This window comes from Palaemon carinicauda, chromosome 39 (genome assembly GCF_036898095.1).
Source record: "Palaemon carinicauda isolate YSFRI2023 chromosome 39, ASM3689809v2, whole genome shotgun sequence".
Classification (NCBI taxonomy): Eukaryota; Metazoa; Arthropoda; class Malacostraca; order Decapoda; family Palaemonidae; genus Palaemon; species Palaemon carinicauda.
Window position 1 is genome coordinate 60,951,451 of NC_090763.1, and position 24,829 is coordinate 60,976,279.

A 24,829-nucleotide genomic window follows, 5' to 3' on the forward strand; every position below is an offset into this window, starting at 1 on the left:
GAAATAAGATATTTAAAAGGAATCAAAACATAAGATTAATAAATACGAAGAACTGCTAGTGGTCCTGCTTGATAAACATCTGGAGAATGAGACCAGCATTTTATAGCACTGCAGGATCTCAAAAAGGACAATTGTTAGTTGAGAGTTTTTGGATCCAGATATTACCTTTTTTTGAGAGATTTCTCTTCTATTTGTTAGACAAAAGACTAGTAATCCTGTGGACATGCAAAACATCTCTAGGGCCTGTCATGGCCCTCCCCTTTGATGAAGGGATTATCTAAATGGAAGACAGCCTGTGAATAGTGGTTTTCACATGCCCCTGTTGTATACACGACACCCACAAGGTGATCGCGCGAGGGTAGTAACCTCTGCATTCCATGCTTTTATCTTTCTCTAGTATATTTGGAAGATTTATATTAGAAAAGTGTAAAGAAGGACTTCTTTCACCGGGCGTCACAGGTCTCTTCCCAGAAATAGATTTTTCCTTCGTCAAAATCCCTTTTATACATATACTGTAAAAGATTAGAGAATTAGATTTAGTTAACTATAGACAATGAAAAAGTAAGTTCTAATGTACATAGATTGTTAGAATTGTTGTGAGACTATCAAAAGTTGTCTATTCGAGATAGAAATGTATTTTGGTATCATATACTGCTTATTGTAGTAGTATTCAAGTCGTACATCCAGGGTTATTTCAAGTTATTTGTATGTTGTATAAGTGAAGTCAAGGGCATGGGTATCTTAGGATAATCAGTGCTTCTAGTAGGTTATTGTCTACCACTGCTTTGATAGTCTTTATGAATTCTCTCTCTCTCTCTCTCTCTCTCTCTCTCTCTCTCTCTCTCTCTCTCTCTCTCTCTCTCTCTCTCTCTCTCTGTGCTTTTGTTAGCATGCCTAGCTAGCAATAACGCTCGAGTTTCATAATGGACCAGGAAAACAGATGGCCATTTCTAAAAATTTAGAAGGTTCTCTCTCTCTCTCTCTCTCTCTCTCTCTCTCTCTCTCTCTCTCTCTCTCTCTCTCTCTCTCTCTCTCTCTCTCTCTCTATGGAATTGTGGTAAATGTGTCTACTCTGCAGTCTAAGTGATCAATGTTTGAATATCTTAACTCAGCGAGAAAGGATGAATGGACGCATTCCCTAAATTCTAATGCTGGGGAGATTCTATTAGAAGCCTATGTTTAAGTTTAGGGTCTGTTTCCACTTAAAGATAGGATCCCCACTCCTTTATACGTTTTTTTTCCAATTAGAGATGATTCACAATTACAATTGTAGTTATTTGTTGCCTTTCTGACACTTTATATTGGGAAGGGAGGAGCGACATTACATGGGTCTCAACTCACTTGGTATATAAAGGCAATTATAATACTGTATATGTAAACAGCATGCACAGCGTTCTATTTTTTACTTAGTGGAATACCAGTTATTAGATTTGGCAATAAATTTCTACCTAATGTCAGTAGAAAATTCTAGATTTCTAGGGTCAGAGACGAGAGCACTATTGGTATCTTTCCAGGGGCATTAATGAAATTCTACGCAGTCTTCACTGGGCAATTCATTGTTTAAAACATTCTTGGATTAGAAAAAACCTAAGTTTCGTAATCAATAATTATCCTAATTTTCTTACTAATCTTTCATATCATGATCAATAGTGTCTAGTCAATTTAAATGTTATGTTTCTAAAATAGCAATAATTCCCTGACAATACCCTAAGTTATTAAGTTAGCAAACAAAATTTATTATATTCTTACATATATTCTTACAGACTAAAGGAATTTGAGGATCAGGAATCATTTATTTTTTATTTTTTTATCGAATTTATATATAATCACTAATTTAAAAACACTAATATGTATTTGTAAAGTGTATACTACTGTAAAAAACATGAACTAACTTCGGCATAAAATTGTGGATACTGTATTACGGAAGTTTAGTTTTCGCAATAGCAAAAAAAAATGTAGTATAATCTTTCAGACTAAAGGAATGTGAGGATCAGGAATCATCTAGTTTTTATTTTTTATCTAATTTATATATAATTATTAATCTAAAAATACTAATATGTATTTGCAAAGTGTACGCTACTGTAAAGAACATGAACTATCTCTGGCACAAAATTCTGGATACTGTATTACGGAAAGTCTTGTTTTGCATTGCTATGGAATTTTACAGTTAAAAACTCCCTAAATGGAAGACAGCCTGTGAATAGTGGTTTTCACACGCCCCTGTTGTATACACGACAACACCCACAAGGTGATCGCGCAAGGGTAGTAACCTCTGCATTCCATGCTTTTATCTTTCTCTAATATATTTGGAAGATTTATATTAGAAAAGTGTAAAGAAGGACTTCTTTCACCAGGCGTCACAGGTCTCTTCCCAGAAATAGATTTTTCCTTCGTCAAAACTCCTTTTTAGGATTTCATTGAAAGAAGTAGGCTACATTAATGATATTGTAAGATTACCAACTACTTATCTACTATAGTATTGTTGTAGCAGCTGCTTGCCCATATATAATGAATGATAAAGATAGATAAGAGCTGATAAATATTCGTGTATTATACAGACTGCAGTAATTTGTACTTTTTTATTCCTATGTCATGCACAGCGTCATGTAAACTAGGACAGGCATATAGGTGATACAATGACTTAGTTGAACACAATTATCTATTTAATTAAGGACACAAGCTAGCATGCAAATGTTATTTTTAAATGTAATATTATTGCTTTGGCGTAGTGAAATATACTCTATTATATATACAGTACAGTATATGTAGAACTATGATTAGCATTTGTGTGAATACAATAACATAATGATTTGGTGTAGAATAAATAGCCATTAAATCTAGACATAACCTGGCGTGAAAAGTATTTTTTACTCATTATTTTTATACGTATTGTATGTTATATTATAACATCCTGTTGTCATTATCACTTCTCTACGAAGTACCACATGATGGCAAATTTGGTTACTTTTTTAGCACGTATACCATACAATACTTAGTTTATCCTAATAAAGATAAATATCCAGATTATAACTATTAATTAGGTTAATGAAAGCATATTTAAATATTATGTTACAGTTATTATATAAAGAGCAGATATCGAAAGATATTCTTTATAAAAGAGGACTGCAATAGGAATGATGGTCACTGGGTGGTAATTAGGAATTTTCTTTAAAGGATGACAGTAAGGTCTTCCAGTACAGTACATTAGTTCATATTGACAAATGAGATATAATGTACATAAGAATTTACATATCGGTAAAATCTTTAGATTCGAAATACAGAATAGAAACGTAGTGAAGGTTCACTCAAAATAAGTCTTGAGTGAAGTTTCTGCAACCTTTTAATGCTCTTTGGTGTAATTTATGCTTTTTTTATAGTAACTTTAAATGTTAAGAATAGATTTCCATGGCTACTATATTTATTACGTATTCAGTACTACTATGAAACAAAGGTCCTTGTAAATTCTGTAATTAGGAGATGTAGAGTAGAATTCTAACAAGATAACATTTTATTAGTGTCTCACAAGTGCAAACATCTTTGCTCATGTGCCGTAACTTTCCTGTCTTCTAAGCTTATTGTAGAGTTTGCATGATATGTGGGAAATTTTACCATGATGTAAGAAACCTAGCTCAGTGCATGCTTGCCTTTATGGCATCTTTTATATATATATATATATATATATATATATATATATATATATATATATATATATATATTTATGAAACTCCTAAATAAAGTCCTGCAATTTCTACCTCGCTTCCCTTTTTATGCTAAAACCTTACTGTCCCTGCCTTCCAAAAAAGGATTTTCTAATCCTACCATTGTTTTATATATATAGACCAGTAAATCCTTGCTATATTCTTGAGATAGTGAGCTATTGCTCTCTCAAATAGTATTTGCTTATTCTAGTAATTCCAAAATTATTACCTGTTAAAGATTATTGATATCTTTGATAACTGGGATTAATTGTTTTAGATACCTTGTATTGATGTCTTTGTGTAGTATTGAAATTTTGAGGAAGAAATTTTCTATGCTATACATTACTAGTAATTCGTAGCATTTACTATAATTCTATATTCGTGTATAGTACTTGAAAACATGAAAGGATACCAGTAATTATTTTTAGAATATTGATGTAAATACTGCATCCTAAGGTATGGTGTACTAAGGTACATGGCTTATTTTTCTTGCAGGCAGCGAGATGTCGAGTGAAGTGTCGAGTGGGTGTAGCGTGAGATCGCGCCCCACTAGCCAGACCAGCACAGATACACTCACTTGCGACGATCTCCCCATGGCTGGCGATGCCCCTGATATGCCTCCACCATCCACCATTCCCCAGTCATCTGTTTCCTCATCAACAGGCCCTTATCATCACCCACCACATTTACATCATCACCACCACCACCATCATCACCTTCATCACAGTCATCATCATCCACATCCTGGGAGGAGGGCGCGAACTCCCCGTCACCCACACCCATCTTTAAGAACCCCCGACCCACCTAGAGAGTCTCCTGCTTTAGAGTCTCCCATTGAACCATTTCTGGACTCTGCATTTGTGAGTGACTGTGATGCATGTGATCCTGTGGAACACCATTCGTCTGAGGAGGAATTGGAAACCCTTACAGGATCATGGTCTCGGGAAACAGGGCCACCTGAGAAACGCAAGTGGTCACAAGTAGCCAGACTCTCTCTAACAGACTCAGGTAAGACCTTCATCTACATATTGAATAGCTTTAGTAATCATGATATTTTTTATTGTTATTGCTACCAATACTATTATTATAGATATCTTTATTATGAATATCTTTATTATTATTATTTTTATCATTGATAATTATCACTGGTTCAGTGGTATGATTTTTTTTAAAGCTTTATTTTTCTGGTACTTGCCATTTTAGGACTAAGATTATGAGCTCTTTTATTTTATTAGCAGTTCTTTTTCATGGAGGTTACTGACACAAGCAGGGGTTTTCTTCATGTGATATACAATAAGGAACAAAGTAAAGCAGTAGTATGGAGTTGAAAATCTTTTACCTGCATGGTTTGACGTGGTCATAAAATACTGTATGATGAAGAATAGGAATCCATTGGTTTTAAATGAGAATGCGAGTCCCACTCTGTTCGCCAGAGGCAGATGGTGGTCTAGGGTCTTCTGCTTGGTGTTGATTGGTCATGTATTTGATGCTGAAAGGTCAGCTATTCATGTCCATGAATTTCTGGTTCATCTTGATAGTCGAGGTTGTTTTGTTGCAGTCAGAGCTGGCTAGATATTTTGGGTATCCCAAGAGCTTGGGTCTTTTGGTATCCTGTTAGTTGGGTCACCTCAGATTCATTCTTGTCTTTAGTATAAACATCTGGATGACCCAAGGGAGGGCTTGAGCTTCATGATATGTAGCTCCTTGTGGGAGCTCAAGTAATGACTATCTAGAGCAGTATCAATGACCTTTGTGAAGGATTTAAGGTTTTTCTTGAATTGAAGTCATTTCTTTCTCATTAGAGCCTTCAAATGACTCATTCAGTGTTTTTTTTCATACCTAATCAAGATATTTTAGTAGATGGCAAGCATTAAACATTGAACATTGTTCGGTTTAGGTTTGACATGCCCAGTTATAATATCATGTATGGAATACTCATCCACCTGATGATGAGTGATCATGTAAGATCAATTGTTGGGCATAACTTGGGACTGCCTTAACCTAGTGGGTGGCTGATGGTGTGTACCATTTAACAAAGGACTTTTTAATGTCCTATCCTAATTATTGCTTACAAATACCTGTATAGCACAATAAATTTCTTTATGGACAGTATACCATGAGAAACAGTGGCTCTCCTAAAGTAAAATGTGGTAACTTAATATTCATGGACCTGCTATGTTTGTTTTAGCAAAGACATATGTTTAAATTTTGGATATGGGCTTATTTTGCCAGACTGGTAATGGCTTGAATTAAAAGGATGTTAAATATCCATCACGTAGAGATATTTGCCTGGATTTTTCTGAAAGATTCCACTTAAAGATGGTTTTTTAACTGACAAATTCATAGAATTGAGAGATATAGGAATGTACCTTTTGAGGGGAGAAAACCATTTTGATTTTACTCTTCAAAATTGCAGTGAAAACAGCCTAGCCCTCAGTCAACACCACATGCATCTTAGGTAGCTTTAGCAAAGAAAGGTAGGCAGTCTGTCAAGAGCATTCAGATTTTATAAACCTTCACTGGGGCTTAGCAGTGGTTATTACACGTACTGTACAGACATAGAACCTAAACTTACTTACTTACAATAGAATATATTCAGTATCCAGCATCCAGCCTTTCTCCCTATAAATAACATTTCAATTTTTTACAAATCTCACTTCTAGTTAGAACTTTATAAAATTTCATATTCAAGTTTTTGCTTAATCCGGGTAACTAATAGAGAAAAAATACAACTGAAACCAGACATGAATTCCATGTTGCTTGTAATTTTAGGTCTACCCAAAAAAAATTTAGTAATTTCAACTCTAGCCCTCTTTGGGATAGTTATGATTCATCCCTATATGAATCTGGGTGTTCTATAATGCATTCTGTGCTACCTTTCTCCTTATAAATAACATTTTAAGGATGTGTAGATGGCGCTCGAGTCGGGCGTTGGTGGGGTGGATTAAGTGAGTTCGGTTAGTGCCGCTGTAGCGGCTCATCCCTTATTGATGAAGGATTTATCTAAATGGAAGACAACCTGTGAATAGTGGTTTTCACACGCCCTATCTTTATACACGACGCCCTCAGGGTGCTCGCGCGAGGGTAGTAACCTCTGCATTCCATGCTTTAACTTTCTCTGGTATATTTGGAAGTATTTATATCAGAAAAGTGATAAGAAGGACCTTTTCACCGGGCGTCACAGGTTGACCCAGAAATGACATTTTAATTTCTTACAAATCTTACCTCTAGTTAGAACTTTACAATCTTTCACACTCAAAGTTTTTTTTGCATAATCCTGGTAACTAATAGAGAAAAAAAATACAACAAACCAGACATGAATTCCATGTTGATTGTAATTTTAGTTCTACCCAAAACCCGTATTTCCATGGGTACCTGATAATGTCTCAGCGCTTAGCCAAATTTAGTAATATTAACTCTAGCCCTCTTTGGGATAGTTCTGATTCATCCCTATATGAATCTGGGTGTTCTATAATGCATTCTGTGCTACCTTTCTCCTTATAAATAACATTTTAATTTTTTACAAATCTTACCTCTAGTTAGAACTTTACAAAATTTCACACTCAAAGTTTTTTTGGATAATCCTGGTAACTAATAGAGAAAAAAATACAACAAACCAGACATGAATTCCATGTTGATTGTAATTTTAGTTCTACCCAAAACCCATATTTCCATGGGTACCTGATAATCTCTCAGAGCTTAGCCAAATTTAGTAATATTAACTCTAGCCCTCTTTGAGATAGTTCTGATTCATCTCTATATGAATTTGGGTGTTCTATAAGCATCCTGTGCTGCAAAGTTTACAATACAATATTTTTGTTTGTATTTGAAAAATGGTTTGTAATACTGTATCTGCTGTGTCAGGACAACATAGTAAGAATCATATTCATGTATGTTAAAATCCCTAGGTGATATTTTCTTGAGAATCTTTTATTAAAAATGCCAAGTTTTTGAAATGATGATAAATAAATACCACGATATCTGTTTACTTACAGATTTATTCTACTTGCCCATAATTGGTGTTCATACAAATTACAGACACTTGCTTTTACTCATGACAAAATACCTGGATAATTTTACAACAGTAAACAGAGCAGAACAAGAGAATTCTTCTCCAACTTCTTGTGAGAAAACTATATAGTAAATTTATGCAGAGATGATGGTTTTATTGTGACTAAGATCAGTGTCCTTGTCAAAATTTATAAGTGTTAATATCATCACTTCATTTATACATTTATATTTTATTATGACATAATACTGTATTTTAAAGGGAGGAATTTCTTTTTACAGGAAGCAGTGACGAGGAAGTATGTGTGTTGACCACCGGGTCACGCCCACCCGTCCAGTTTAGAACCTCCCCTCCCCTTGAGGCTCACAAACCCTTACGTTCTGTATCTCCACCCACGAAAATGCTTAGTTTAGCCAGCAGTGGACGAGAAAATCTATTATCAGCTGGTGGAGCCACAGGTGGCAGTGGTTCACCTGAAGGTGCCACTGGTAGTAGTGAGGGTGGAAGCACTCCTAGGGCAGAGGGTGGAGCCAGGGCTGCATCACCTCGTAAGAGACACAGACAGACACCTCGTCCTCACCAGATGCACCGCCCATGTCTAGACTTTGAGAAAATGCAACAGGTAATCATAGATACCAAGCTTGGTTAATCTTTTTCTTTTTTCATTGCTCAAAAATTTCTCTGTAAACCCCAAGGCAGTAAGTACCCTTCTTAGGTACAGTAAAATTTATTTCACTCTTCATTGTATTCTCTGCTAGAGCTGTTTGTTTCAACTTCTTTCTCTGTAATGAAGAAAGCTATGAAAAAAATGTCACTGTTACTGTCAGTATAGTTCAGGACTTAATGGTATATTTAATGTACAGTTTATGATTTTCTAAGGAAAAAAATCTGTTGTCTTTCACTCATCACACAAATTTTGTATTTGTATCTAGTTTCTGTTACTACCATATTGTACAGTATTTGAAATATGTTGATATTTTGATGATTCTGATGCAATTGCCTTCTAGAAAAGCAAGATATTTAATTACTCCTGTGCATCAATCTCTATTTTTAGAATGGTTACAAAATACCCTTTTTCTCTTATACTGGTTATCTGTTATGTACTGTACAGCATTCATATGTTCCTATTTGCATACTGTAGCACTGGTTTACATTTGCAGCACTTAGGTGCTCTTGAGTGTCTAGTTTCTGCACTTTATGTTGTTATTCACATTCTGTAATTTAAGACGTACAGTACCTAAGAAATCTTTATTTTCCAATGGTAGTCTATTTATTAATTTATTTAAGTTTAGAAGCTTCCATTTATGGTAGAAATACTTTTTCTTTTAATGTTAACTCATGAAAGTATATCAAGTAATCTTACGTTTACAGTAGTTTTTTATCAATAGAATTTTGAACATCACAGTCAGACATAAGAAATTAACATATTGAGGAATTCATTTCAGTGTACAAATCAAAATTCATATTGTTGATTGATTGTTAGTTTCAATTGATTTGAATTTAATATGAAAATATTCAATTTACTCTTGGATTAAAAAGGAAAATACTGTTAAGTAGAAAAAGTTTAATGCAACTATCAAATTGAGTTTAGTTGGTACATTGGCAGCTGTCCCAAACACCATCATATGAATCTTGCATATGATAATATGGTTTTGCCATAGAACAGGGCTGTGTTCATTAGCCTCTCTCACTGAAGATTAATTGATCAGTAGGAAAGGCTTTCAGATGATGAAAGCAAATTGCTTTTATTTTTTATACATTGTACTATATACTGTATTGTCATCGCATGAAATTGATTAGAATACAATACTAAAGTGAGAAGTAGCTGCACTGATGACATCAGAAAATACATCCAGATCTTGTTTTTTTTTTCTAATTCTGTTACACACTTTTGGTTTGATAGCCAAAAGTGCAAAATGGGGAGGGTGGTTTTACTGTAGTGGATGGATATTGTTCTGTAACTGAAAACCATTGCAGTAGGAGGCATTTGGAGACAGCTAAAAGTACAAGGGAAAGGATTAGGTTGGGGATTTGTACAGTTTATTCCTTGTGTCACATCAGTGTTTTATAAAGTGCTTAAGTACCAATGATTTATATAGTACACAGCCTTCTCCTGATGAAAACCAACTGTAGCGCTCCTGGAGCTCCTTAGCGATTACTATATAGTACGGAACATTGTGGCTGTACATGAGCTAACCATACTCTATTCATAAGTGTGTTAACCTTGTTAAAGTAAATTATCTACAGTATTTCTTACAGTAGCTATTATTCACTGAATTGATCACATGGGAGCAGTTCCAGTCATGTCCGTTTTTCTCTTCTATTTTTCTTTTGACAAAAGATAAGGAATTCTTCTCTCTCCTTTTGTATATTCTGTAACAAACGTTCATATTGAATGTTTTATGCATTTCACACATTGCAGGCACTACTTTCATGAGTGTTATTTCACTGAATAACATACAGTATACATTCCTGAAAGATCTATTTATATGTGAGAAATGTTAGAAATTTGTCTTTATAAGAACTGGCCTTACTTTTTTAAGTTTATGCTTAGTAGTGTAGTTGTTTTTATTCATATAATTTTCTGAATATTAATTTATTTATCTTCTGTAATATTTTTTAACTCTTCATAGTAAAAATGTATTTTTTACTTTATTGCAAGAATTGTAGGACAGTGTAGCTTGCAAATGTACATCAAAAGATTATTCTCAACCTTTGTTTTAGATTGGTTTTTCAACACTGCATTCGATCTGCAATATGCTTAAAATATTTTCCCAAAATGGTTCAATTGTTGTTAATGCACAAGCTCTTCCATAGTTATACTCTTGAATAATTGTTTTCTTCCTGTAGAATACGTAACTCCTATATTTCTTTTCATCATCCATTTAGTCAACATTTATTTCACAATAGTAAGTGTAAATTATTTGACTTTTATGATTGGATTACAAATTTCTGTAATTTAGGTAAATGAATAATTGTCACTCTTACCTTTAGTTGAATCCCATGTGTGAGTGAATATAATAAAGTAGCATTTTGAGTGTGAGAATGTATGCATGTTTTCAATGACGAAAGATTTTAAGGTGAAGCTTAAATATCCCAATTGTTAATACGCAGAGGTCAAGAATGATGTGTAACTTCATTGTTAATCAATTGGTTGAATTTCATTGTGCTTTGAACTCCCCTGGTGGTTGTACTGTACTCAAAATGCAGATTTGTCTCTTGTCAAGGGTTGAGTGTGCAAAATCATTAAGTTCAAGAAAATTAAAATTTTTGTAAATGGAAAACTTCCTAATTCAGAGTCTAGTACTGTACCTCTTTAATGCTATGTTCTTTTAATACCTATAAAGTAAAATCTGCGATAGTTTAACAAATATTGAAGAAAGTATTGATTAATTTTACACCAAGTGTTCACCCATGTCTAGTTTTGCAGTAATTTCTGTCATTTACCGTAACTATTTGTTCATTTTATGACATGAAGACGAAGACAGTTTTAATGCTTTGCGTAGTTTATTTTGGTTAGATTTACGCACCCATTACTTATGCAGTGATGAATACCTTCTATTTTTCTTCCAAAAGTAATTTTCATGCTGTTGAGATGCAATTATAGATTGTAAAATATTAATTTATTCCTGGATTTCTCCTGACCTGATTCATAAAATTGTACCATGCTAGTTGCTGCATTTGTTTTAAAGCCAACGCTAGTAAGAGTGTAATATGACTTATGAAGTAAATAGAATGCTGCAATTTTGTGATTTTGTGTATTGTCACCACAATTTTCATTTAATTGAATGCCTCATTAGTTGTTCATAAAGGTGGCTAGGGGATTACATTATAGTTTTTTCTTACTTGTATGGTAGTTAGCAATGTTTTAGAATTTTCTATGTGACAGTGAAAGCAAATTTTATTACTTTGCTAGTTGGGTAGATTTTATTGCATTTTAATGCCAGTGAATGCAACTATATGTAATTTAGCATTGAAATTGATTTTTAAAACTGAGCTGCCTCCATTATAAGAAAATCTGAATGTTAAGTTAATGACTCAGCTGTAGTTAAGAGAAAATAAAGAGCTGTATGCAGTTTGCACTGTATGTGAAAAAAATGTTAATAATTAGCTCTGTCTGCCATTGTAAATGCTTACTAGAAGATTGAATTATCCAGGTCAATGTCAGCTTTGAAATGGAAAAGGTTTTCTTGGATTTGTAACTAGGTCAGTGATAATGCTTTATATTTAAATGATTGTCTAACTGCAATCAGATTTGCTGCATATGCAGAATTTAGTCATTCTCTGTAAATATTGTATAAAAGTTTTGCTGGGGAGGACCATATTTCCCATCATTTAATATCTTGTTTGATAGAAAGAAGTTTTGTTTAAATTTTGTCTTATGTAATAGCATCTGTTGAATACAACCAAAATATGTTATGAAAGCTGTCCCCCTGATTTGATAGTTATGAAATTTTCTCAGTGAATTTTTACAGTCATGTTTAGAGTCTTCATTCTCATTTTTAATGTTTATACATCAATATGTATGTAAATGGAAACTAAATTTCTTTTGTAGCTAACGAGTGGAAATCTTTAAATGCTGACAAATTGAAAACCTCATGCATTAAAATCACAATTGCTTAACCATTTCTCTTCGTTTCACATACTGTAATTTATATTACTTTGTATCCTCACTACATACACTACGATTAATAGGCTTATGCTTTTAGTTCTTGCTTCCACTTTCTGTTAGATTTTTGTATTATAATTTAGAGTGCACTTTAACTTGTAATTGTTTGCTTTGTAGATTCTTCCTCATGGCAACACATTGGTTTATGTGGCATACCTTTACTTCTTTTCTAAATAGCCTCACAAGTCGCATTGATAATTGTCATCATGTACTTGAGCAGCCATTTAAAAAATAAGTTACAACATAATTTCTCCAATTGGGTTAAGGGTTTGATTTTAAAGGGCTTTTTGTTTCTTGATAGCACAGGATGTTAACGCTAGAAATGTACAATACATTGCCAAATAAATATTTTTATTACTTTCATTCTTTTCAGAATGATTACATGTAAGCAGAATATATACCGGTATTCATACATATTCATTGGGAACATTATGTACTTTTATTTTGTCTTTGAAGTGCTGCACCTGCTCTCTCAGGTTTCTCATATCCGAGCAGGTTAGAAAAAAATTAATTTTACAAGGAAAATACATACCTAACCAGATAAACAAATTGCAGAAAAAGCAGTCATAGATATTGTTGGCAATTTACAAAAAAAGAAGAAAATTTAGTTTTTTTATGAAAACTATCCGATGAGGTTATTCGAAAGCCTATTCTTTTGAAACTTGCTTTGTTATTTTACCGTCACATCAGATGGTAAGGTACATTATGCAGATGATAATGTAATAATGATGTGGCAGGATTAATGGTCACAGTTGTTTTCCTAAATTTATATATGGCTCTTAAGTGCAATAATATTCAACAAACAATACACAGACTAAACCTGAGACTTTTTCAGGCAAAGATCAAGTTGGAGTAAAGTTTAAAATTTTTATGTTAGTCAAGGAAAAAATGAGAAAACTGCTTTGCAGTATATTCAGTTAATAGAGACTGTCCAGTTAAAATGGTTTGTTTGAGAATTAAAATGCAAATTAGATGTAATTTTAATTTCCGAAGAGAATTAAATGCAGAGATGAAGTGGCGCAAGACAAGCTGGATGTCACTAGTTTTAAAGAATATTGCATTTTATGCAAGCAATTAATTTTACTAAGTACTGTATCAGTACCTTTTGAATAAGTTGTACACAAGGAATAGAGTTGATAACCTTATAAATGGAAACAAAAAAATGTACAGTCTCTTTACTCTTCAGTGATGAGTTTCATACTTTCAAAACTTCATATACTTATCAGTTATACATCATCCCTTGCTCTGTTCATCTGGGTTGGTTGTCATTGCTTGTTATGCCTCTCACTTCTCTGCCATTTTTGGATGCTGCTATTAAATTTTCACAGTATTTTCTATTTTCTATATTTGTGTGTGCAGTAGAAATTATTATTAATCTATTTACTTTAAAGTGACCACAAAGTTGCATTTGTAGACTCATAGTATTGGGCCCGTCAGATTTTTTTTTTTTTTGTAAAGGACATGAAAATTGTACTGTTTAATTGTACATCGCAACTGATATCCCACCACCAGTTTTAGAGATATTTGACAAAATGCTTTGTATACCACCAAGTTAGTTGAAATTTCAGTTTTTAAAACTAAAATTTAGAGGGTTCCCCTATTTTTTGAAGTGTGAGAAAGTATTACTTAATATGTAGCTCTACATTGTGCGGTTCTTAAAGAAATTTCCGATGATTGAAACATTAACGGCCGTATAATTTCATCTTTGCTGTAGAGTGAAAGATAAAGAATTCAGTAATATACAGTGCATCCTCTGTAATAAGTTTTAGGTTGTAATATCTAGTCTAAAATTACAGCTATAACATAAGTTTCTCATAATACAGTATCCGTGTACTTTTGAATAGGGAATCTTATTTACATTGTACTGTAAATGTACAAAGATTGGCCAATGTATTGAATTTAATTTTTTTAGGAGAAGTAAAGTGGTTCTTTTTTATCCATAGATATTAAAGTCTTCCCTTCGGAATAGCCTTATATATTTGAGGGTCTTCTCTTTTTTCCATGAACTGTTAATCTAGTCATCTCCGTCAGGTTTGATTTGTAAATCGTTGAATACAAAATTCCTTTTATTATGATGAGTTCTGTAGTACTAAGAATGGCTAGATCTCATAGAGCAAGCGAGGGTAAAACCTGATAATTATATGAAGTCAAAAAAATAGTCTAAAAACTACAAGGAAAAATGTTCCATTATTAATGTGTTTATTATGATTTATTAGGCTTTATTTTTTTACTGTTTTCGATAACATCTAGCCAGTCTTTTTCATAATTAATATGGATATAATAATATAGTGCAGTAGGGTGTTAATTTTAGATCAATAAAGCTTCCACAAGTTGCAATTGTGAGGATAATGCTGGGGATCCCATAAGTATGTTATATTTGTTTGTAGGATCTTTTTGGAAAATATGTTAGTTTCCATGATGTTTTATGTAACACCATTCAGAATGGACCACTTTGGCTGTGCAGTATCAGGCTCTGTCAGCAGAACGCGTTAGGTTTTACTATATTTGTGTTCATCAGATAACTCCTACCCCCTTACATCACTAGATTTTGATTAACATTATTCTGTACTTAGGAAATGTTTATATTAGGAGAAAAGCCTTTACAGTGAAGAGAGAGAGAGAGAGAATGAGAGAGCAAAAGAGATAGGCAAATATTAGCTAAAGATGTAAATAGCTTGCATGTAGTGTACAGTACTTGTATTTCAAATTATTTGCAGTAAGGAAGCAATTAATCCACAGGAAACTCTTTACCTACATGCAAAAGGAAAACATACATCCATTAGTTTTATTTTATTTTAGTAATTTCAAGGTGATTCTTAGATGGCCAACATTAATTTTAATAATGGTGATTTTTTTGTTTACTTGGTAAAGTTCAACACCATATCAGCAGCAGTGTCTTTTTGTACAGTGCTTACTTTCTTTAGTACAGTACTAAAGTAATATTTTGAGTAATTCAGACGGAGATGTCATTCAGGTACCTTTACAGTACAGTTGTATTGAATACTGTATTGATTACTTTTCAGTTAAGCTTTTTTTTATTACTTAATTTAAGACTTGGTAGGAGGAGTTTTTTTTATATTTCAAAAGGCTATTAATCCTTCACGTTTTCAGATGAAAAATCGAGCGGTGACACAGTGGAGGAATGGTGGTGAACTTTCCCTCTCATTCTGCTAGTTTTCCGCAGCTACCTGGCAACATTTAGTTCCCACAAGCAAGTTTTTTTGGGCAGATATGTTTTCTACTTTAGAAACAAAGTTACACTGAGCAAAGACAAGAATTGTTTTGCTGGTTTCAAAACAGATTTTATTGGTTTGTACACCCTCAGTTCATTATTATTTTAGGCCAAAGTTTCAAAATTATAATTTTATTGTAAGTGGGAGATAAACAGCTGTTTTTATTTAGTTTCTCACACTGCTTTGTTTTGTATACTGTATAGAAATTGGTAAGATTTCATCCCAAGATATCACTGTGTAGTAATTTTACATTTAACAATAGGGACTAATTAATATTTTCATTTTTATGTGGATAATTTCTGTTCTATTGAAAATTCAGAAAGCCAGAGAGAAAATTTTACGAGTTACGACAGCTAGATTTGTATACAGAACATGCAATGATCTTGTAAAATCAAATGTGGAGGGACTGTGAATATTCTTGTATAATCTTTGCAATAGAGATTTACTGTCATCTGTAGCTTCATAGAATATGAAAAGTGCAAGCATAGAGTGAAAGCGGACAAGAGTGAACGAGCCGATGTTCCAGGAGTGAGAGCGTGTATATCTGCCCAATTTTGTACCTGATTCCTAATTTAATATGTAAAATACAGTACTTGCAGGTTAATGGTAGACTGTATGCAGTATTGAAGCAAATGATGAAAATTGAAAGAAATCTTTTTCTTCTTTGGTAGTGGCAAAAGGTCATGGTTTTAATTGATGCCCAGTTAAAGTACAATATTTGAGAGATAAGATAATAATAAAGATACAAATCACAATCATATTTGATGAAAGTAAATTTTGATGGGTCGATTTAATTAATGTTATGTAAAAAGCAGCTTTATATAATGCAGTGCAGGGTTTTGTTCTGTCTTAATATAATTACTATTATTTTGTCATTTTGAATTATTTACAGTGATTCATATATGCACAGGATATGCATATTTTTTATTTTTCTCTTACACAGACAGGTTTGAATTTGATAAATAATAAAGAAAGGTGTATTGGATAAGGCTGAAATTTGTAATAAATGAGATGCTTGAGGTAATGATAAAAAGGCATTGTTATTTTCACCAGAAGGCTTAAGGCCACTGAATAGCTTACATATTTTGTGTGGAATTTTTTTCTACTGGTGATAAGTAGTTGACTGAGTTGGCACAAGCTTTGTCTTTGTGTCTGACGCATTAGTCTTAAATATGATACCCCAGAATATATTTCATTTCGGTGTTTAAAGTAGCGCTTCGATAAACAGTTGTAAGAAATTTATTTTCTAAGTTTGTTCAGTATTGGTTTATTTTGCATCATTTTTTCTTTTTTCAATATTCATTCCCTCCCTTTGGCAGATGAATTTCATAGTTTTCAATATAAGATGCCTGGAGAAATCACAGTTATTCATTATATATTTAGTTCTCATTAAAATCAGACCTACTTGATCTTATATATACAGCACAGTAATGTCAGCTGGATTGTACGAATGTCTTGAAACATCTTGTAATAGAAGTTGACGATGGTCAAGTGAATGTAATAAAAAGAATTTGCTTGCAGTAAATATGTTAGCTAAAGTCAAATAATTGAAGGTTAAACTTTGAATTTTATCAAAAGTGACCCTTTTTCATTTTAATTGCTTGCTGGATAATGTAATTCCCTAATAGATTACCGGTAATTACAAAGATCGAACTACTTTTTTTTAGGTGTTTTTGAAAACTGCTATGGTTTATAAAAACACTATTTATTCCAAACATCCATTAATCTTAACTATTGCAATATCTTCATGTGTTAATGTAATGCAGTACAGTATAAAGTTTTTAGCTAAGTACAGTATTCATTTCTAGGAACATAGACAAAGTCCTTATTGTAAACTGACATTACAAAATAACCATCCATTTGCTGGAAGGAAGGAATGATTATACAGTACCTTAATTCTTGGTAATTTCTCATTGTTCTTACAAAAGGTGTCTTAGGGTAGTTTCATCAGCCACTCAACAGTATTCACATTCTGTACTTAGCTTTGCTATTCTTGATTATTTGATTTTAAAGGAACTTGAATGATCCGGAGATTCCATGTACAGTAATATAAAGTGAAAAGATGGAAAAGTCATAGGTGAACATCATAATAATTTGTATGATGAATGGAGAAGTATTGAATTAAAAGCTCAAGAAAGAGACGACTGGCAAGGTTTAACAGAGGCCCTTTGCGTCAGTTGGCGTAGGAGATGATGATGATCTTAATACGTACTATACTAATTCAAAATTAGGTAAAAGCTTAGTTATCTTTATTAATATGATTTTAAAAAGCGGGTATTTCTCCACATTTTTTTCTAAATTGTAAACCAAGTACAATACAATATCAGCTAAAAGGCTTTATTGAGGAATTCCGAATGGGAATTTTAAATGCTTTATTCAATTAAGAGAAGCAAAATTTATAATGGTTTCATCTAATTGACAGAGAAATTTGAATTTACATTAATAATCGAAAAGTATATTCACCAAACATTTTCCGATGGAAAGCAGATTTTGATATCTATATTCTCCAGCTTTATTTTTTATGATTGTCTTTCAGTTTTTTTGGTTATCTTTCAATCTTTGGAAGTGCCTTGGCAAGCTGAGGAAAAATCATTGCTGTTAACTATTCTTAATGTTCCTTTCCCTTTTGTTTGCTGATATTTTATGTTATCATCATCTTATTTCTGTTACATTTCCATCTTCCACACTTGGAGCAATATATCAACTACTGCACACATGACAAACTAAGAATTTTTTTTCTGTTTACACTTCTTAAAGGTTAGATATTTTAAAATTGTGTCAGTGGTATATAATAGTTTAATGATACCTTTACTTTATGCTTTAAATTGTTTTGATCTTGAAGTAAAGAAGATTAGCATCAGAATTTATTGTCAGTTTCTGGAACAAAAGATAAAGAAAAGCTTTGGAAATGGAAGTCTCCCTCGCATTTTGATTCAAACTTGTGTTGCGTATCTGACTGCAGTTTGTAAAAATTTTCATGATTTGTTAGCATTACACTGTACTTTCGTGACAAAGGCAAGTTTCTATTTATGGAATGATACGAGACCGATCTTGCAGCTGCTTTAGACTGTGCACTTACAATGTTTGGTAAATATTGCAGAAAATTTATAATCGATACTCTGTAATCCCTTGTCATTCGTAAGAGATTATGAGAGAAAAGTTGGTCAAACTCTTTTCTTTCCTTTTATGCTGTTCATATATTTTTTTTTTTAATTTTTCAGTTTAGCCATATTTATTACGGGTAGGTTTATTGTACTTCGAGGCTCTCATTTTACAATTTTCCTTCACCTTAACCAATACAGGAATCAATGAGAAGACCATTCTTAATTCATAAAAGAGCTCCAGTTATATACTGGCTCATGACGACTGTCAAAACAAGTTGGCAAATCCAAAACCAGTATTCACTGTAGAGTGACACAGCAACTAGTCTTGGGCAAAGAATCCTGCATAACCCATGAGTGTTTAGACATTGTGTGTACCTGGGTAGAACTTAATTCGTTTTTGTTTTCATTATTTCTGTTATATAATATTGCTTGTTTTCAGCATTATGCTATTTTTGACTGGACACAGTAATCATTTTCAGGTTATTTTCACTCCAAGATTCCTACTGTATTTGTGAAGTGAACCTTTTTGCATGGCATTAGAGAATTCCTCTATCTAGTGATATTTTTTGTGACGGCACAAATAGTATTGGAATTTTCTTCTCTGGTGTAAACACTAGGGTTATCTTGCTTTGGAAATGGACATATATTTTTTGATTATGGCTATTTCACACCCATATTTTATTAAGCAGCACTTTTTTATTTGGTGAAGAACTTGTGTGTTTTATAACTCCAAATTTGGATGCATGATTTACGAGGTGTGGTTACTCACTGTAAGGACTGCAGCCCGCTCCTTCCCTTAGAGATACGACCCTTTTCCTGAGACTTTGGACCTTATGCCCTTACTCCATAAAGACCTTATTGTGGCACCCAGGAGGAGGCATTCTTTTGGCAGAAAATGGAAAAGGGTGGCTGAAGAAATAAATCAGTGTTTGTGCAAGACAAAACTTTGTGTCAAAAAGCTAATTGTGATGAAAGCACAAAATAAATATTTGAAGATTTAAGAAAAAATACACATCAGTAATGCGAAAGACCAGAAATGGGATTCCTAAACCGGTGAATTATATACATAACTGAAAATACCCTATGAAAGATGGGGACAGTGAAATCATAATAAGAAAAATAAACAGTGCTAAAACTGTGAGCGAGAAAACGAAATTTTTTTTTGAATGCGAGGTGAAAAGGGCAAGTGCATAACGTTGACAAAAGGCACTTCTGTTAGTCACTGCCTTTCAATTTTTTCTAAATTTTTCTTTTTGAAATTTCAGACAACATCTTGAATTTGAGAAAAGAAATATTGTGTGATGTTATTGGATTGAGACAAAAATTGTCAGGTAGTGACTTGAAGATTTGCTAAGACTTTTGTTGTCATATAATAAGTGCAAATTTGTTATCCAGTGTTGATTATTGCCATTATTTTAGTGGACCTGTGAACCTTGTCCCGTTTTATGGGTTTAAAGGAGTGCTTCATATCAGTGAAGTGGACCTACTATATTCTTTATTGGTAGAAATACCATATCTGTTATGTTGTTGACATGGACATTTGCTGATAGTTTTCATCCTTTATATTGCTATGGATATCCTATTATCAGGTATACTATTAACATTCTTTATCAGTCCTGTTTGTTTCCATATATAGTGTTTAAATGTCATAATAATCTGTTGTGTTTTAAATGCATTTAGCCCACAGTGAAGTCAGTTTGAATCTCGCTTCGGAATGAAGTTCTGGGGTAATCTTAGGAAAGAAAGTGATGTTAATGATCACTTGACTTGTGAATTATTGGGTACTGACTTGAAGTCTCATTTTAGAAGGGTATTTGTACAAGGTTGTCAAAGAGTTTAGTCAAGTTTAGATATGGGAAAGAAGAATACATGGAGGTTTTTTAGATAAAGAAATAAATGCAAGGAAGTAAATAGTAATATACAAGCATATATATTTTTATATACTCTGTTCATACATCTTACAGGAACTATCCCAGTTATATAATGCTACTGACTACGTTTTGTATAGTGGTCTATAGGGTATTGTCTATACATGATTGTATTTATGATTTTTATTGCTTAAAAGCTTTATTTTGGGAATGTTCAGTAATTAGTCAATTTTAAAGACACCTTCCTCTAACTGTTAACTGTCCCTATATAAATTTCTTTCTTGTAGTTTTCAGTATTAAAAAGAAAAAATAAATACCATGGATGATTCTTTAAATTTTTTAATGTGTTTTAACGTTACTTTATATCACAGTAATCTTGCAATTTGCATTAATTTCATACTTTTCAAGGGGCAAGAGGTTTTACATTGTGTTGGTTATGGTACTGTAATTTTTAGAATTATATTTTATTATTTACCCCCTTGCATTTACTCAAACCACAAAGTAAGAAAGAAAATAAAAGTTACTCTAACAGCAAGTCAAAAGAAAACACTTATTGTATTTCTGATGTTATTATCATTAAATGGAACTTTGACAAATGCTTTGCATCAAGTTTCATATGGAGCATTTTGGAAACTTTGTCAGATAAATGGTATTGTGAATGATAGTAGACATTCGGGAAAAGTAAATGTGATAGTGCTTTTTTGAATGAAAAAGTATCGGGAAAAATAGCAATTGTCAGGAAAAGATAATCACAAGTCAGGTAGTCATGTATTTGGGAGATGTCAAGATTTCTTACAGTGCACAAATGGAGATTGAATGGTATGTATAAAATTATATGATTTTTTTCTAGTCTGCATACATATATGAAGATATGTTTATAAATACTTGCAATATAAAGGACTAGATGTGATTAACGACGTGTGAAAGATATTTAGTGCACTGTACTTTGATAATCTACCCAGTATTGCTGGAACAAAGACAGAGAGTAAAAAAAATATAAAAGCCAGAGTTTTCAAGGTTACTTAGGCCCTTTATTATAGTGGGTTTTATTTGTATGCAGCCAGCAACACACAGAGTCTTTTGAGAAAGGAATGAAATAAGAATTTTGTCTCATATATTTTTAAATTGCACTGGAGGTTGATATTCTTTATATCAAAGTTGGTTAAAGTTTTTACATGTTTTTTTGTGAGAGCTTGTTGTTGAGCATAATACAAATAAATTTTCACTATCTGAGGATATGGGGACATAAATAGTACCAGAAAATATGGCTCCATTCACCGCCACAGTACAAAAGAGGTGGGCTGAGACAGGCAGAGTCTACCTCACACAGTGTTTTGGGTCACTCAATAAGCCACAGAGTCACATTTCTGGTTTTGCATAAGAATAATAATAAAACAAGTCAATCAAACCAGCCATCGTTGAGTTGTACAAACATTACCGGTATTGTTTTTGAAGCACCAACCGAATGCATCTCGATTGGGGATGAGGTAAGAAGACCTTTGAATATTTAAATTGAAAAAAATACGTTGCAGTTGTAATATTTTAAGGTAAAACATTTTTTATATAGAAATATTATTGTCTTTTACATGGCAATTGCAGCACATTAGAGGTGTAGGTTTCATGTTTTATTTAATTTTGTTAGTTGTAAACATATGCGTAATTGTAGTTATACAGATGCCTTTTTCAAATTATCTGTAACATGTGCAATTCATACTTTATACTTTTTTAAAGTATGGTGATTACTTTTTCATTTACTATGCATCACACAAATTATTACTCATTTTATCTCAATTCCTCTTTTTAAAATGTGATAATCATATTCAAGTCTGCTTACCTCATCCACTCCCAGGTCGCCCAATACATAACCTTTCAACTTAGCAGATCAAACACAGTGTCATCACGTTCTTATCTAATTGCATTTACTAGCTGCTAATGATTAAGAACATCATCATTTCAAATTGGATTCCTTACCTATTCCCTATCACCTGTCTAACCTGCTGCATGAGAAAGGGTAAGTGTGAATAAAGGTTTATACAGCACTGTACAGAGGTCTGCAATACATTGTTGCATTGTAGCAAGGTGATGACATTGTTGATGAATTATCAGTGTGTAGTGAGATCATTAAAGTGTCGTAAAAGACATTTCATTGGAGGCCTCTTTTTCACTATTGATGTTAATGAGAAAGCTGTACTTCACTGAAATACATAATGATGTTATTACCTTTATTGATCAAGCTACATATTACTGTACACATCCCGATACAATGATGACCCCATTTACTGGTGTCTGACCTGTCCTTACAACCTGTACATAGATATAGAATAAAATTATTACATAGAAATTGGTGTTTCTTTTCATTTCATCCTTTTATTTAACCAGTATTTTTGGTGCAGTTTTTTCAAAACTAAATGGTTATAATCATAAATTTTGCAATGTCTAGTTGATTATGCTTTATTGGATATTAATTGCATCCTACTGCCCATCCTTTTCAAGAATTCATGGTAACTGTTATTTAACAAAATATAATTTTGCATTGATTAATGGATTAGAAATTTAGTAGAAGCTTTTATAGTAGTTAAATACAGTATAAGTACTGTAATTTTTTATGTAATTTGTGACAAGAATTTTTCATGCACTAGGTCTGGAGGATTGAATTGTGATTGCAAGAAATGGATTTGCAGGAAAAATTTTCATGTTACTCAGTGTATAAGCTTCACAACTTGTCTAGGTGTAACCCTCTTTATGAGTAGATAAATTTTCCCACTACTAAACATGAAAAAAAATAATTTTCCATAGAAAAAATATTTTAACAGAAGAAGAATAGAAAATGAGAATAATAGTTTTTAATCTTAATTTTCATCCACAAATTTAAAAATTAGTATTCTTACTGTTGTGAAATTGTTTTTTTTTAAACTATACTACGTGTTATTGACTAAATTTCAAACATTCGACCTCTATTTCAATCTTAACAGCATTCCATGATTTTGAAATCAATTCATAAACTTGAGTAAACGAACCTAATGGACTTGACAACTGGTAGTGTGAAGGTAATTTATATTGTAGCTTCATAGGAAACTGGTAGGTACACCGTTGGGTAGCTGGAAATATTATTTTGGTGCTAATGCCAAATTAGGTTCATCGCAGTACTGGTAGGTAGCCAGCAATGTTATTTGGGTAGTGATGCCAAATATGTTTCATCGCGGTATAGTGGGTAGCCAGTGGTGTTATTTGAGTGCTGATACCAAATGAGTTTTATTAGGTGTCAAAGATGTAGGTAAATTTAAATTTTTTTTATAAATCAGTAATATCTTTGATGTGCAATATAATTTTATTAATAGATATAACATTGTTTATAGAAAACCCATTACTTCTAATTAGGCCAAATCAACCGGTGTGGGATGGATAAATTGACCAAAGATACCTTTAATTGGCAGATCGGAATGCAAATCTGTATCCAGCTGAAAGCTCCTAGGTTTGAAATGATCAATGGATACCCTACCCGAGGATCAAAGAAAACAGGAAGTTATATATATAACATCAAAAACCATGTGGAGTCCATTAAAGCTAAGATGTTCATGACTGCAAACAACATGGTAACACTAGAAAACAGTACAGTTACAGTACTAATAATCACCAGCTTCTGAATATTTACTTATATTTAAGAATCAGGTGAGTAGAATCAGTAAAGATAAATGCAAAACTTTATGGATTGAAGTTGATATTTTGTATTGGATTTTTTTATTTGTTTATTTTTTTGAGCTTCTAAAAAATATCTCTACCAAAATAAAAACTAATAGAGGTGCAGTGCAACAAAAAATCATTCATACACATGCACGCATTTCTGCTACTAAGGATCATTATGAGTAAATACCAAGCCAACAAAGGGTCACATTCCCTAAAAGCCTACTAATATCTAGCACCTCCATTCATTGATGAGAGAGAGTTGACAAAATCATCTTTCCGGGGAAAAAAAAAAAACATTGTTATAGCAAGAAATTATTACCCATGTAAATCAAAAACTTGTGCAGGACCTGGGCTGTAAACAGGCATTGAGGCAACCAATTTCCGTTGTCCAATGGCCCTTCTTTATTTCTTCTGGCAAACAATAAGGGTTCATATTGTATGGTTATTGAGAGGAAATCTTTGAGTTTTGATAAAAGAGACATAAGAATGAATATTCCCAAGTGAAGTATCAATTGATTAAAATCCATAGCCAAATGCTGTGCCTTAAAAAGTATTGATATCTGG

The 24,829-nt window shown here is 32.7% G+C and overlaps 1 protein-coding gene across 6 annotated transcripts in view; it reads left to right on the forward strand.

Moving 5' to 3' along the window:
* Positions 1–22,922, forward strand: part of LOC137631216 (IQ motif and SEC7 domain-containing protein 2-like) — a 374,957-nt gene extending 352,035 nt beyond the window's left edge. For all 6 annotated transcript variants that reach the window (XM_068362970.1, XM_068362971.1, XM_068362974.1 and 3 more), the window contains exons 3-5: positions 4,194–4,706; positions 7,989–8,329; positions 15,488–22,922. In XM_068362970.1, the coding sequence (XP_068219071.1) occupies positions 4,194–4,706; positions 7,989–8,329; positions 15,488–15,550 (917 nt within the window). In that variant the 3' untranslated portion in view covers positions 15,551–22,922. The remainder of the gene's footprint in view (positions 1–4,193; positions 4,707–7,988; positions 8,330–15,487) is intronic.
* The last annotated feature ends 1,907 nt before the right edge of the window (positions 22,923–24,829 follow it).